Genomic DNA, 15,598 nt, shown 5'->3' on the forward strand with positions numbered 1-15,598 from the left:
AGTGATTGATCACCTTTGGCTGGCTAACAGGCTAATGGACTCAGTCTGTCTGAGTGACTGCCCACACAGGGACCAAACATCTACAAAGACAAGACATGAAATGTATCTCCAGGCTCCCACTGAACCAGATCAATCAGATCTGATTTATCACTAGAGAGAGAGAGAGGCAGGGAGGGAGAGGGAGGGAAAGAGAAACTCTCCTACTTACCGGGTAAAAACCTGGAGACGGTCAGTGAAACCTGAACTCATGTAGACAGACTGATGACAGGAAAGTTCACTGAATATAATTGTGGTAGGCTTGGGGTCAAATGAGGTGAAATAATTCTTCAGCAAAAAAAAGTATTCATTTATTAGTCTGTCAGTTATGGCGCTCTGCCATGGTCTAATTTCCCCCACATTTACCCCACTTAAGTTACGCGCACATGTGCTCTGTGTGTGTGAGCTAAATACACAAAACTAGAGGAGACTTTGACTCATTCATGGACAAACAAAGAGCTTTCCTTCTTCTTCCTCATCATTTGATGCTGTAGGATTGGCATCCTTATCTTAAATGATAAAGCTTCAACTTTAGACTGCTAGGCTATCTGAGTGCCCATTTTGGCCACATTTAACCATTTTTGCCACACTTTAACCACTTTTCACTACTTTTTTTAGCCAGTTTTTGCCTTGCTTAGCCTATTTTGCTGCTGTCCCACTTTTGTGTCTTTACAACCATTTTGGCTTTTTTGCCTATTTTTCCACTTTAACCCATTTGAGACTCTTTAATCACTTTTGCATTTTTTTTCTTGGCTTTTTTGCCCCCTTTAGCCTTTTTTTTAACAGCTATTCCATTTCTGTCCCCTTAAACCAATTTTTCCTCTTTTTATCTGAACCTTTTAACCCTTTTTGTATATTTTTAACCACTTTTCACAATTCTTCCCACCAATTTTTGCCCCTCTTTACATTTCTTAGCCCTATCAGATGCTGTTAACCCATTTTTGCCACTCTATAACCACTTTTCACTACTGTCTTCTGCCAGTTGTACCCTTTTTCCCCAGTTTTTTTCCACTTTAAACTCTGGTGTCCTGATGTTTTTTCATATTATGTTAAGCTGAAGTCTGACATTAATTTTCAAATGCCCATTCACACTGTTAACATCACCAATAAAAGCTAATTCTGTTTTATGGGAAGGGTTTTCATTTTGAAAAAGGCTGTTCTGTACTACAGCATGTTGTTTTGATAAGCTTGTTTATTTTTCAGGTTAAATAAAAAGTATGGTTATCACAGACTAACTTTACAATGTGCCATGATTTTGCTGACATAAATGGGCCAGTTAGCTGGGCCCCAGAGAGCTCTCCCCTCTATCCCCCTTATGGGCGGCCTTGATCACATTAACACACTTGAAGTCCCAGAGGTCTTTGGAACAACCCATTTTTATCACAAATTTGTCAGTTTAGACTACAGGCCAAATCAGACCAATCACATTGTATTATGCAGCTCCTTTAGTCAGGGACATACAGTACCTGGATTTATGTAATATTCATTTTGCATCCATGTTTTTTTCCTCTCTGATGTGTCTGATGGATCATCTCTGAAAGGAAAGGAAAGTCTGAATATAATCAGACACATAAATACCTGAAGATTTATAAGCATGACTTCTTATTACGCCTCACATGTTTCACTTGATGTGTTTGACTGAAGTTGTTCTCAGGTCTAGAAGCTGTAGTGAACTTTAACTGGAGGCTTAAACAGACAGAGGAGTGAATGATTGGACACGACAGGATGACAGACAAGACCTGGAGACATCAGCTGGTCACACTCACACACAGCACTGTGTTTGTACCACAGACTGTATAAGTAAGAGGGGAACACAGTTTGTCAACTTCTGTTTGGAATCATGGAGTTCAGCATTTTCAGTGTCACCGTGTTAGTTTTGTGGAGCCAGAGGCTGGGTGATAAAATATTTGTCTTTAGGGCAGGGTGACCATAAACCTCCAAATCAGGATGCTGAAATATTTCTGCAAACCAACAAGTATGAGCTCATAGTACAGCTAGATTTTTCATCAGTACACCTTTCAACACCACAAAAAGGGCCAAAGCAGGTGACTTATATGTCCCTAAATCAACCAAAATGTAATATTAAAATGTTAATACATGATGAAAGTAACCACAAACCTTACCTGTATTGCTCTACTACAAGTAAAAAAAGTATTTGCCCCCTTCCTGATGTCTGACTTTTTAAAATATTTGTCATACTTAATTGTTTCAGATCATTACACTAATTTTAACATTAGACCAGGATAACCTGAGTTAATAGAAAATGCAGTTTTTAAATCATGATTTAATTTAAGTGACTAAAACCATCAAAACCTACGTGGTCCTATGTGAAAAAGTGATTCCCCTTTTAAACTTAATAACCAGCCGTTCCACCCTTGGCAGCAAAAACTGCAAGCAAGCATTTGCAGTTACTGGCAGTGAGTCTTTCCCATCACTGCGGAGTAATTTTAGCCCCCTCTTCTTTGGGGGATTGTTTTAATTCAGCCATACTGAAGGGGTTTCCAGCATGAACGGCCCAGTTAAGGTCATGCCACAGCATCTCAATCAGATTTAAGTCCAGACCTTGACTAAGCTACTCCAAAACCTTCATTTTGTTTTTGTCAGCCAGTCAGAGCTGAACCTGCTGCTGTGTTTCAGATCGTATGTTTTGCTATATGACCCAAATGCACTTCAGCTTGAAGTCAAAAAGTGATGACTGGATATTCTCCTTGAGGATTTTCTGGTAGAGAGTAAAACTCCTGCTTCCTTCAATCATGGCAAGTGGTCCAGGTCCTGAAGCAGCAAAGCAGCTTCAGACCATCACACTGCCGCCACCATGTTTGACTATTGGTATGTTCTTTTGATTAAATGCTGTTATTTTTACTCAAGATGTACGGGACACACACCCTCCAGAAAGTTCAGCTTTGTTCCGGTCAGTACAGAGAAAATTTTCCCAAAACTCTTGGTTATCATCAAGATGTTTTTGTGTTTTTTGGCAAATGTGAAGCAAGCCTTTATGTTCATTTTTCGTCAGCAGTGGTTTTGGCCTTGGAACTCTCCCATGGATGTCATTTTTGCCCAGTCTCTTCCTTATTGTTGAATTATGAGCACTGACCTTAACTTATTCAAGTGAGGCCTGCAGCTCTTTAGAAGTTGTTCTGGTTACATTTGCAACCCCTTGGATGAGTCATTAATGCACTCTTGGAGTGATCTTGGTAGGCTGGCCACTTCAGTGAAGGTTTCCCACTAATCAAAATTTTCTGCATTTGTGGACAATGGCACTGGAGTCCCAAAGCCATAGAAATGTCTTTGTAACCCTTTTGGACTGATAGATGTCAATGACTTCCACACATGTGGACAAAATTGTTGGTACCCCTCTGTTAAAGAAAGAAAAACCCACAATGGTCACTTAAATAACTTGATACTGACTGAATAAAAAAAACTGAAATTAATCTTTGCTTTTGAATTGCGGTTCAATAGAATCATCTTATGTTGACTGTGAAACTGGCCTGGACAAAATTGATGGTACCCCTTGAAAAGATCTAAAATAATGTGACCATAGGGACATGTTAAACTAAGATGTGTCCTTTAATTAGCATCACAGGTGTCTTCAAACCTTTAATTAGTCAGTCTGCCTATTTAAAGGGCAAAAAGTAGTCACTGCTGTTTGGTATCATGGTGTGTACTACACTGAACATGGACCACAGAAAGCTAAGGAGACAGTTGTCCCAGGAGATTAGAAAAAAATGATAGAGAAGCATGTTAAAGGTAAAGGCTATAAGACCATCTCCAAGCAGCTTGATGTTCCTGTGACTACAGTTGACTATATTATGCTCAAGTTTAAGGTCTACAGGACTGTAGCCAACCTCCCTGGACGTGGCCACAAGAGGAAAATTGATGACAAATTGAAGAGACAGATAATAGGAATGGTAACCAAAGAGCTCAGAACAACTTCCAAGAGATTAGGGGTGAACTCAAAGGTCAAGATACATCAGTGTAGGAACCCACCATCCATCGCTGTTTGAGCCAAAGTGGACTTAATGGAAGACGACTAAGGAAGACTCCACTTTTGAAAGCAAATCATGAAAAAAACAGACTGGAATTGCCAAAATGCACATTGAAAAGCCACAAAGTTTCTGGGAGAATGTCCTTTGGACGGATGAGACAAAACTGGAGCTTTTTGTAAAGTCACATCAGCTCTATGTTTACGGATGCATCCTCCATGTTTCACAGTAGCTACAGTGAAACATGGAGGAGGCTCGGTAATGTTCTTGGGCTGCTTTGCTGCATCTGGCACAGGGTGTCTTTAATCTGTGCAGGGTACAATGAAATCTCAAGACTATCAAGACATTCTGAAGGGAAGAAAGCTTGTTCTCAGTCACAGGTCATGGGTGTGTAGTTGATAAAATAAGACAAAGAAGTATTTATCTGCAATGGTGGAGTGTTGTTATTCACAGCTCAAAGAGCTTCACTCATTAAAGAGATATTTTTGTATTTACGAAGATAGACTGTATAAGGCTCTTGGTAATAGTAGTGACGTTATCCTCCAGAGACTTCAGAACTGAAGCTATACAGAACTAAGGACATGTATAGATTTGCTTGCTGTAATTTAGCAAGTTTAAGGTAAAAATGGGCCAAAAATAATGTTAGCTCAATTGTTATGCTCCATTGAAAACTATAAAACTGTTTTATTTCTCACGTAGAAAATCTCTGTGTTTGACACTGTTTTGCATTGCAAGCTTCATCTACCAGCTACGTGCTCTGTTTGGGTCTGCAGGCTTTCTTTCTCTCCTCCATCCTTGTCTCTCTCTGATTCTTATCTTTCATTCCTTTCTTTTTCTTTTAAGATCCTGGATCTTCCTCTTCTGTGATGGACAGCAGCAAAGACCCTCTGCTGCAGAAGAAGAATCACAGCTCCAGCAATCTTTTCTGTAACCCCAATTCGGCCCCTCGCTCCCCCAGCACTTTACCTCGAAGCTCCGCCTCCTCTGCTGCAGGAACCAGAGACAGCCAATCAGACAGCTTGATGAAGATAAAGGATGTGGAGAGGAAGAAGGAGGTGTTACTGGACATCCTAAAGCAGAAGTACCCTCACCACGCTGCCATAATCATGGGACACCAGGTGAAAGAACAGATTATTGTAGTTCCAGTCTGACTAATCATACAGATTCCCACAGGAGCTTTGTAAGCATTATAAGAACACACAATAATATTATTAAACTTGATGTTTAAACCCTTGTTCAGGTAAGAGACAGACAGCATCATGAGCCTAAATGTACATATACTCGACTCTGCATGTTACTGGAAGCCTCCAGAGGGCAAACTGGAGAGCACAGGTTATTGATAGCTTAAAACCATCCTGGTATTTTGCCCAAATGTTGCTGGCCTCACCCCTGTCTTGGTGAAAACATACTACTGAAATGAACTGCGTTAAATGGGAAAGATTGGGTCATTCCCAAATGACAGCTTAAAATATAAAAACCATATGCTTACCAGTTATTGAGAGCCAAAAACAATAGCAAGTATGCGTCTGAATACTATATTTCAGAGTAAGGATTCACATCTTGAAATTATAGAACAAAGTTTTTGGTGTATGCAAGTATCTGTTCAGTCTCAGTCAAACTAGACAAACTACCCTATTTTGTGACAGGAGATGCCATGAACCGGCATCACATACCTTGTGTATGTGTGTATTTTAACCTTGTTAAATAAGTTTATTCTCAACTCTAAAACTTCATTAACACTCTAGAGAATATGTAAAAATCTATTAACAGGCAGTAGGATTGAGTGGTATTAATTTTTAATACTGTCAAACCCCCTCCAAATTTTGCCAGGATATACAATATTACCACCAAGTGTTTCTCTCTCCCCCCCTCCTTGATTGTATATATTAGAAATAGTAATGAATTTGGGCTGCATGCAGCACTGAAGGACCCTCGCACCAACTGACCCACTTGTGTCACTTCCTGTTGCCACTAGGGGGTGCTATGACGAGATCTTCATATGTGGGTGGGTTAATTGTAATACCATTGCCTTGCAAGTAAGAGGTGAAGTTCACATAATATTGTATACGAAGTTTTAATAAGTTAGGTTAATGCCATTTGGCACCATCAAAAATACCCTATTTTGAAAGTGAGACAAAGCTGGTGGACTTCCTGTCGGGATTTTGGCATGGGTCCAAGAGGCTTTTTTGTAGGTCTTATGATGACCCATATGCAGACCAAATTTCATAAGCCTTGGCTGAATGGTGTGCAGGGGCTGATTATTTAAAGGGAAATTTTAAAAAATCAGAGGCAGGGATATTCATTTGCCAGAAGGGGGTGCTGTGACAAAGCAAGGATATTGATGTAATAATGTATTTAGAAAAAATGTGTGATCATCCCTGTGAATTTTGGTGATGATTACATACTCACTAAAATTTTATATGGCATCATTGATTCACTGCAGGAAAAAGTAGTTCAAATTTGGGCTTCAGTCAGAGCCCCGTGCTATGGCGAATGCTCACAGTTTGAACAACTTTAGATCTCCTGGTTGTCTACTATGGCCAAAAACATTCTGGAGTCAATCAGAAGAAATCCCTTGGACTAGTTTGATAAAATATGAAACTTGTGAATCATCCAAAAACGCCAAAATTTGTAGTGTGATTCCTTTACTATACTTGAAGCAATGTTCTGGCTGTTTTAATTTGATATTACCGTATAACTGAGGTGTCCTAATAGGAAAGTAGACTACAACTCCTGTTGTTACAGAGCAATAGGAAGTTTAAAGTCACTGGAACACTGTAATGTTCAGTCACTGGAGTCACAGTAACATTCTGACATTTGACCACTTTACTCCTCTCTCTAGTTTCAGACCAAAGACACAGGGCTCTTCTTTTACTCCCCTTTAATCAAATAAGGATAAAAAAATCAATTCTGGCTTTGAAATTATTTGATGCTTAAAAAGCAATGCAAAAGAGTTTAATGGCTTTGCTACAGCTGTTTCCCAATCTATTGCCATTCAGTGGTTGGAATATATTGACACATCAAAATTTCATACAAGTACATCTTCTCTCTGCTAATGTTAGCAGCGCAGCTAATGAGTCAAGACCTGCACACCTCCTGCTGCATCAGTGCGCCAAAAGGTTGATGCTGTGGGGAAGAAAAATGCCTGAGGCCTTTGCAGTTTTACATCATATACTCATAGAGAGATTCTATTAATAGGAACATGTAAACAAGCATTTCTTAAGTCAGTATTTCAAATCAAGATGTGGATAATTGTGAATTTAGTTAGTTTAGTGATAAACCTACTGCTGTTGTCCTGCAGCTGTTTTAACTGTCCTCTGTCTTTGCATTGCTTCTATCTGCCATCAGAGATGGGAAGTAACAGCACAGAAATAACATTGTTTATCCATAATTGAAGTTCTAGTTTTGTGGTAGTGGTGTTGATATGTTTGATTAAATAGCTTTTCAGTAGCTTGGCTATTTTACTGGTCAAGTAAAAAGTTAAACAAGATTAATTTCCCCTACAACAAAGTGGAAGAGCTGCAGAGTGCCTGAAATCAAACTTTCAAATCTCATTCAAATCTGACATGTATTTGGAAGTCACCATTTACAACCCCAAGTTCCCAAAAATCAGGCTTCTGTGTAAAATGTAAATTAAAACAGAATGCAATGATTTGCAGATTTTATTCACAATAGAACATAAACAACATATCACATGTTAAAACTGAGATTTTACAATTTCATGAAAAGCATTAGCTCAATTTGAATTTGATGGCAGCAACGCATCTCATAAAAGTAGGGACAGGTCCATGTTTATTATCGTTTAGCATACCCTCTACTTTTAACATGTAAATTTCTGAGAAGTAATGAGATCAGTTGTTGGAGTTTTGGGTGAGGAATGTTGTCCCATTCGTATCTGATGTAGGATTCTCGCTGCTTAACAGTTCTGGCTCTTCTTTGCTGGATTTTTTCTTTTATGATGAAAAGATGATGAAAGGTCTGTACTGCAGACAGGCCAGTTCAGCAAGCAGACTCTTTTACTGTGAAGCCATGCTGTTGTGATGGATGTTTGATAGTGCTTATCCAGGTGTGTATGCTGTCCATGCCATAGGCACTAATGTAACCCCATACCATCAGAGATGCAGGCTTTTGAATTGTACACTGATAACAAGCTGGATGGTCTCTCTCCTCCTTAGTCCACAGGACACAGCATCTGTGGTTTCCAAAAATAATTTGAATTTTGATTTATCTGACCACAGAACAGTTTTCCATTTTGCCTAAGTTCATTTTAAAGGAGCTTTGGCCCAGAGTAAACGATGGTATTTCTGGATCCTGTTCACATATGGCTCCTTCTTGCATCCAGCTTTAACTTGCATTGTTGATTGCATGGCCATCTGTGTTGACAGTGATTTCTGGAAGTGTTCCTGAATCCATGCAGTGATTTCTGGTACAGAATCATGTCTGTTTTTACTGCAGTGTGCCTGAAGGCCTGAACATGATGGGCATCCAGTATTGACCTTTGGCCTTGCCCGATTTCTACAGAGACTTCTCCAGAATTTCTCTGAATCTTTTGATGATATTATGGACTGTAGATGATGGAAAAATGAATGAAACAGTCATTTTCACCATCATATTATTGTTGATTTATTGCTACAAACAGCGCAAACTCAAAGAGCTGAGTTCGCCTGATAAGCTTCCTCATTAAGGTCTTATTTTCTCACTTTGTCATTAGGGGGTATTGTTTTTAGTATTTTGAGGTAGAAAATCAATTTAATCCATCATGGAATAAGGCTTTAACGTAACAAAATGTTGAAAAAGTGGAGCCCTGTGAATACTTACCAGCTGCACTGTTCAGTTAAAGCAGGTCTATCCTCATCTTAATGAAAAAAAACACAAACCCCTCACACAGATTCTTCCAAACTATAAATACATCCACTGACAGCTGATCTTGCCTGTCTTAAAGCTTTTCAAGAGTTCTGCCTCATTCAGAAATGAGTGCATATGCTGAATATTTCCTCTAGGACTCTATTCAGTCTGCAGCTTAGATCCAACATGTCTGTGCAATAAATACTGTTTGAACTTCAGTTTAGAGTTCTATCAAAAGCCCACCCTCCTTTTAATGCTCTCTGTGTGTGTATGCATGTATATATGAGTGTGTTACTGTAGTAAGTTAGTGGTCATGAAGTCAGACTGTTGTCAGACTGGTAGAGCCAGCATTATTTGTAGAGGTGGAGCTGTGTTGTAACAGCAGACAGACACAAACACAGACCCACTCACAGGCTGGTGTGCAGAAAGAGGAGATTTTATCAGATATATAAAAAAAACGCTCAAACAACCTGCACTGGAAAAGTCTGAAAGAGAAACAGAAGAAGATATTTTCTTTTTTTAAATCCACAGTCTTGTTTTAACTCCATTTAGCCTACTAGCTTATCTTAGATTATTTTAGATTAGCTTAGCTCAGCACTGAAGTTGGCAGCAACAGTCCGCCTGCAGCCTTCCCCTCCAGGTAAGCTTGTTCAACCTGTTTCTGAAAACTCAAACTAACAATTCTTCTGTTTTATTTTCACTGCTTTAGTTTGGGCAGTTTTGTCACCAACCAGCAGTTTTTAACAGGTACTTTTTTTGACTTATCATTACAACTGCTCACTTTGAGTTTGAAGACAGAGCTGCTGGCTGCTTATGTCCTCACCTGCTGCTCTGCTCTGCAGAGAGTTATCACCAAACTCTTTTTACAACTTCATTCAAAGATGCTTTTGTCATTTATACCTTAACTACAGTGAACATGATGATTGGATTGTCTTCTGTTCAACATTTATTAAACTCATTTAGACCTGATTCAACATTTGCATATACCTTTACAGCCAGAGATGCTGGCATGCTTCCACCTAACTCCTGATATGATTTGGAGGTTATTGTTTTGGGGGGTTTCTAAGATCACTGTGGGGGCTTGTTGCCTCTATTTTGAAAGGACAGCTGAAGTGAGACAGGAAATGTTGGGAGAGAGAGTTGGTGTAGACATGCATCAAACATCACCAAGACTGGGAACCAATCTCACAACCCATACATCAAGGACTTCTGCCTCTGTATGGGTGCCAGCTCAATGAAACGGGCTAAAGCAGCAGCCAATCTTACTGTTTATAAGACATATTACCGAAAAACTGCAACATGATTGACTAGAATTGAGGATTAAGCCTTGTTTAAATAGATTTTAGCCTCTTGAGCCATTCCATCCTCTCCACTCCCAAATTCTGGAGGTAGTCTCTGATGGACCCCGCTCTGTGGGGGCGAGTGTTGTCGGTTTTTTAAAGCAAAAATATGTGAAAATAAGTGTGCTGTGAGTGTTGATGCCTCCTTCTCATAAAAAGCATGGATTTGTTGACAAGCCTTGTGTTTTGAAATGCCTTTGCTAACATGTCATGGGAAACCAAAGAACCATGTCGACTGGCGAGGTACAGCAGTATTACCAGAATTTGTTCAAATATAACTCTGTTTGTGTCTACAGCTTATTGTTTGCAAAATGTCTGCTTGAGGAGTGTGTGCATATTGCTCACCTGTCCAAAAGAAACATAGCCATCTCAGCATCAGAGTCACAGCCTACAGTATGGCAGAGCTCTGGCCAAAGTGTGAAAGCCTGTCCAATATTTACTCTAGTTCATCTTCTTGCGCAGTCACTCATTCTTTTTCTCTTCCTAGCTTCAACAGTCACCGCTCTCTTCTGTCTTTTAGCTCCATCTATTGTATTAATATCCATTCAGGCCATGCTGTCTGCTGGAAGCTGATATTTGTCAGCAGGGCCAATTCTTGCTGATACTGATGTTAAACAGATGTATCTGTGCATTGTATTTACCCGCACTATTAATCTGTGATTATTGAATGCAACAATTCATTAAGTCAACTAGGGAATAAAATACTTCATCACAAAATAGTGAATTGCTCCCTCCGTGTGTGGAGGGTCTATTTTGCCCAAGTGAACGAGTTTAAGTATCTTGGGGTCTTGTTCACAAGTGGGTAGAATGGGCCGCAAGATTGACAGACATATTGGTGCAGCATCAGCGGTATTTATTGATCAATCTTCCTCCCAACCCTTAGCTATGGTCATGAACTCTGGATAATAATTGGAAGAATAAGATTGCAGGTTCAAGAAAAGATATTCCTTGGGAAGATGTCTGGGATAGAGTGAGGAGCTTGGACATCTAGAGGGATCTCAAAATAGAGTCGCTGATCCTTCTCCTCGAAAAGAGCCAGTTGAGGTGGTTCGGGCGTCTAATCAGGATCTCCTGGTTGCCTCTCTGTGGAGGTCTTCCAGCGCGTCCAACTGGAAGGAGACTCGGGGTAGACCCAGTACACGCTGGAGGGATTATATATCTAATCTGGTCTGGGAATGCCTCAGAATCCCCCAGGAAGATCTAGAAAGTGTACCTGGGGAGAGAGATGTCTGGGTGGATGTGATTTCAAGCCAACCCTCTAACAGTCATGGTGTAATGTCATCTCCTACGACCAATATGCACAAATTATGTGCTCACACTGTACAGCAGGGCTATTCAATCACAAAATCAACTGGGCTGAATTTTAAAATCAAGAAATGTAGCTGGGCCAGACGTGTTCAGCGCCCAGTAAGTGGCTGGTCATGTCACATTTTGAACCAATACAGATCAATTTGATAAAAAATGTGCACTTTTTATTCATAGTCTCCGTTTTAAATTTGGCATCATGTCAAAAGCACATCAAAAAGTGCATAATAACACAATAACAGAGCTGTTTCTGAACATAACCTGAGGTAGTAGAAATATTTTTTTCACTTGAATAAAAATAAAATAAACAGAAAGAAAAAATAAAATGAAATTCTATAGATAATAGCTTTGGTCACATCTTATCCAAGTATACCTTAAGTGCATAAAAACAGAATTTGCACAGTTGTAGCTAGAGTTGAAAAGGACGTTTTATACTTGTTATTTTGGGACTACTTCTGTCAGCATTGCTAGCCATGCTTGTAAACAGTGCAGTGCATTATAGGTGGACTGTTGCTAGGCTACACGGAGTGTTGCATTCATGCTCTGAAATACTGTGGGAATTTATGAAAACTTGCGACAAAGGTAGCCCTCTGCATATCTGGCATGACCACAGGCTGGGCCACGTGGGGGTTGGTTCTAGGCTGCACGTGGATGCTCTCTCCTGCTCTCTCAGTATCACACAAACAGCATCGCCATCTGTGCCAGTTAGAGGTCAGGGGATAAGCATATTTCTTGCTTGTTTATTTCCTTTATTATGGGAGGGCATTAGAAAGTCATTCCTGCTGTTTTCATTATGATTTAAGATGCTTTCTGAAAGTTTACAAAGCAAAATATGCCCCAAAGTTGAGGATTCTGCTTGTGGCTCTGCTCTCATCATGGGAGTATGTGCAGCTTTACAACCAAAATAACGAACATGTCGGGAGCAGCTGGGTGGGCCATAGACTCATGGTTGGTCCCCATGTCCACTGCACGACAAACAGATCCAAATGAAAGTCGGTGCAACTTCCAAGTAAGTCATGTGACTCAAAATTTGTGTCTGAATTGTGTGAAACTTGCACAGTGTACATCCAGCTTAACACTTCAGCAGTTATAAAGAAAAAGAACAATTAAAATTTAGAAATTAAGTTTGTGTTACCTACATGAAGAAATCTACAGTCATTCAGATCTGCTCAGTCAGAGATTTCTGTTCTCCTGCTTAGTGTGTGGCACGTGTTAATTGTTCAAGTGAATGTGACCTCACTGAAAACCATCATCAGTCGTTTGTAATGCAGCAGCCGGAGGTGAAGTCACTTAGACTGTAAATCATCTCCGCTCTGTAATCAGAGCTTCCTGACCTACCAGGGACAAACTATGTGTCAGGCACGTGTAGGAATGTTCAGCTGTGTCTCATGTTGTATGTGTGCGTGTGTGAGAGCCTCAGGGAGTTAGTTATCATCCTCATGTTTTTGAGTCAAGAAATGTGACTGACTGGTTCAGCATGATACCTCTTTACCACGTATGTGTATGTGTGTGTGTGTAAGTGATGCAGGATATTTGATTTACCAGAAAGTCAATATTTCCAAACTCATTTTAGCAGATACTGATACCGATAACATAAAAGTAATTTATTGGTTCAAGTTAGAATCATTTAAGCCAATTAGATGGAAATTTGTCAAGTTTTTGAAATACATCAGATATTTTTTTAATGGGTGTGCTAACAGGTTGTTGTCTTATGGGCAGCAGTGGTGTGCAGAATGCTCAGTGTGTCTGCACACCACTGCGTCCTCTGCACTGAAAGAACACTCCTCACTGCTCCGTTCATTCAGCAGAGGAACCAGTGAGTGGTCACTCCGTTTTCCTTTAAACCCAGGCTCTGAGTTGCACATATTCATTTAGTAATCATCTAATGTGCCAACAGCCATGCCAAGTGAATAGAGTGTGATTGCAGCCATGAAGCTGAAGCTTCATTTATTACCTAAAATAATTTGGGCTTTGACTAAACAAGGCGAGCATCGCTTTTGGCTCATGTCAGCTGCCATTCTTTATGTGGATACGATGCCGCTTTTTTCAACACTTGAAAATTTTGAAGCAAACACAAGATACTCATGCTCTACAGAAAGGATAAGCACTCAGTGAAGAAATCCCTAAACTCAGTCCTTACCGTTTGCCTCCACAAGTCAACCGTACTGACAGATGGGCAGCAAAAAGTCAACACTTCAGCAGTCAAGTGAGCAGCCCCCTTCGCTGGTGTTTCATCCAGTTAGACTATGACACATCCAGAAGGCTGAACAGTGATCTCCAGTAGACACCATGCCAACACAGAGACTACTCTTTCTTACCCAAACACATGGCCAAACAGCACTGCCACCTTCAACTGACCCAGACATAGCCAGAGGGTGGGGGAGGCAGAGCTAGGGTGAGGTACCCTGACTGGGGCTAGCACTCACCCTCACAAAATGAAACTAAAACGAATTACTTTTTTTTTAATTAAAACTAAACTAAGCTAAGAAACCAGCAGGAAAAACGAATTAAAGCTAAACTGAAATCTAAAACAAAAAGGAAAAAATAAATAAAAACTAATGAGAAATCCAAAACTATTGTAATTAGGGCTACCCTAAAAGATAAAATTAAATTAATTTCTGGTCAAAAAAGATAAATTTCTTTGGGGATTTTTTTTCTTTCTTTCTTTTTTTTTTTTTTTTGAGTCTATGTTTACAAGAAATCAAACTCAGAATTTCAGAATTGACATTAAATTTAAAAAATCAAGTTTTTAAAATCATTGCCACATTGTAAAGTCACAAATTTACAATAAACCAAACTAAAAATAGAGGATAGATTTTCAAAGTTTAACCTCAAACATTCAAAGTTGTGGTGGATGTACATTAAAGACTTTTTAATGTTAAAAATTTCATTTTTTTCTAATAGATTAATGACACCGTAAGCTATGGTAAATAGCTTATACATAGATTTTTTTCTCAAGAGTCTGTAGGTTGGTTATGTTTGTCCTTTGTCAATGTCAACAATAAAAAATGATGGGTACTTTTTCCAAGTGGGTCCTGAGGGTGCTTAGCTTTCTTAGATGTGAGTAGGGGGGGCCTTAGGAAAAAGGTGAAGAACCAATGTGTTAAAGGAGTGACCAAAAATCTATTTAAAACTGTGTATTTTTAGTGTGGCAAACACCCGATGTTGGGGGTAAGGTAGTATAAAGGAAACAGTCAGGGTTCACAGACTACTCTGTTTTATTGTAAGAAAACATAAATAGTTGGTTCTGCATATCAAGTAATCCGTTATAAAATTCCTTTTTAGGAAAAGTTTATTGTTTCTGGAAAAAAATGCTGTATTTGCTCCTGTTGTATAGCATAGTGCTATACTGTATAGCACTCTTAATTTTTATATGTGTGCGTGTGGGGTCAACCGAGGTAATGCCATATAGCCAAGCTATAACAAACAAAAAGCTCACATTTATTCCAAAATTCCTCTAGATTAATGAAGAAATACTAGCAAGAAGAGTATGATTCGAAAGAATAACAGTTGCAAGAATAATAAGGAAAAGAAAAGTGATAATAGGATGTATGTGGTAGTTTTGGGCAGAGATGTAAGGAGGTCAGAGATGATCTGATGACTTCAGGCAGCTCATAGCTTCAGGCTCAGACTGAGAAACGCTCCGTCACCTCCACTTTTTATCTCAGTAAGACTTTACACCAACTTAGCACATAGAAGATCATAACATTAAACCATAAAATCAGTTCTTCAAAATAACAGCTCACATGCTGTAAAAACAGCATTACAAACAAACTATTAACTCTACTATGTAATATGTTATAATTATACTGCAGTGAAAACAAGCGAGACCATTCGTTTCAAATATATTGGGTTAGAAATAAGCTGCAGTAAACAGCTAAAGCTTGTAATAAAGAGTGTGTCTGCTTTTATGTGAAGCTTATTGTAGAGATATGTCAGTGAAGATGGAGCTGTTTTTATTGAATGAATGACTGAATGAGAAAGCTGCATATTTTGATGACAAGGTGCTCTGTTCAAATCACAGCAGGGATTGATCCACAGCATGTCTAGCCTGGATTTTGACACCAGGGATCCCATCTTCAGAGATCC

General features: G+C 39.3%; 1 protein-coding gene across 1 annotated transcript in view; it reads left to right on the forward strand.

Moving 5' to 3' along the window:
• LOC121520246 (sickle tail protein-like) overlaps window positions 1–15,598 on the forward strand; it is an 87,832-nt gene that overhangs the window by 23,590 nt on the left and 48,644 nt on the right. The window contains exon 2 of the mRNA XM_041803621.1: window positions 4,863–5,137. Within this exon, the coding sequence (XP_041659555.1) occupies window positions 4,863–5,137 (275 nt within the window). The remainder of the gene's footprint in view (window positions 1–4,862; window positions 5,138–15,598) is intronic.

Source organism: Cheilinus undulatus, linkage group 13 (genome assembly GCF_018320785.1).
Source record: "Cheilinus undulatus linkage group 13, ASM1832078v1, whole genome shotgun sequence".
NCBI classification, from domain to species: Eukaryota; Metazoa; Chordata; class Actinopteri; order Labriformes; family Labridae; genus Cheilinus; species Cheilinus undulatus.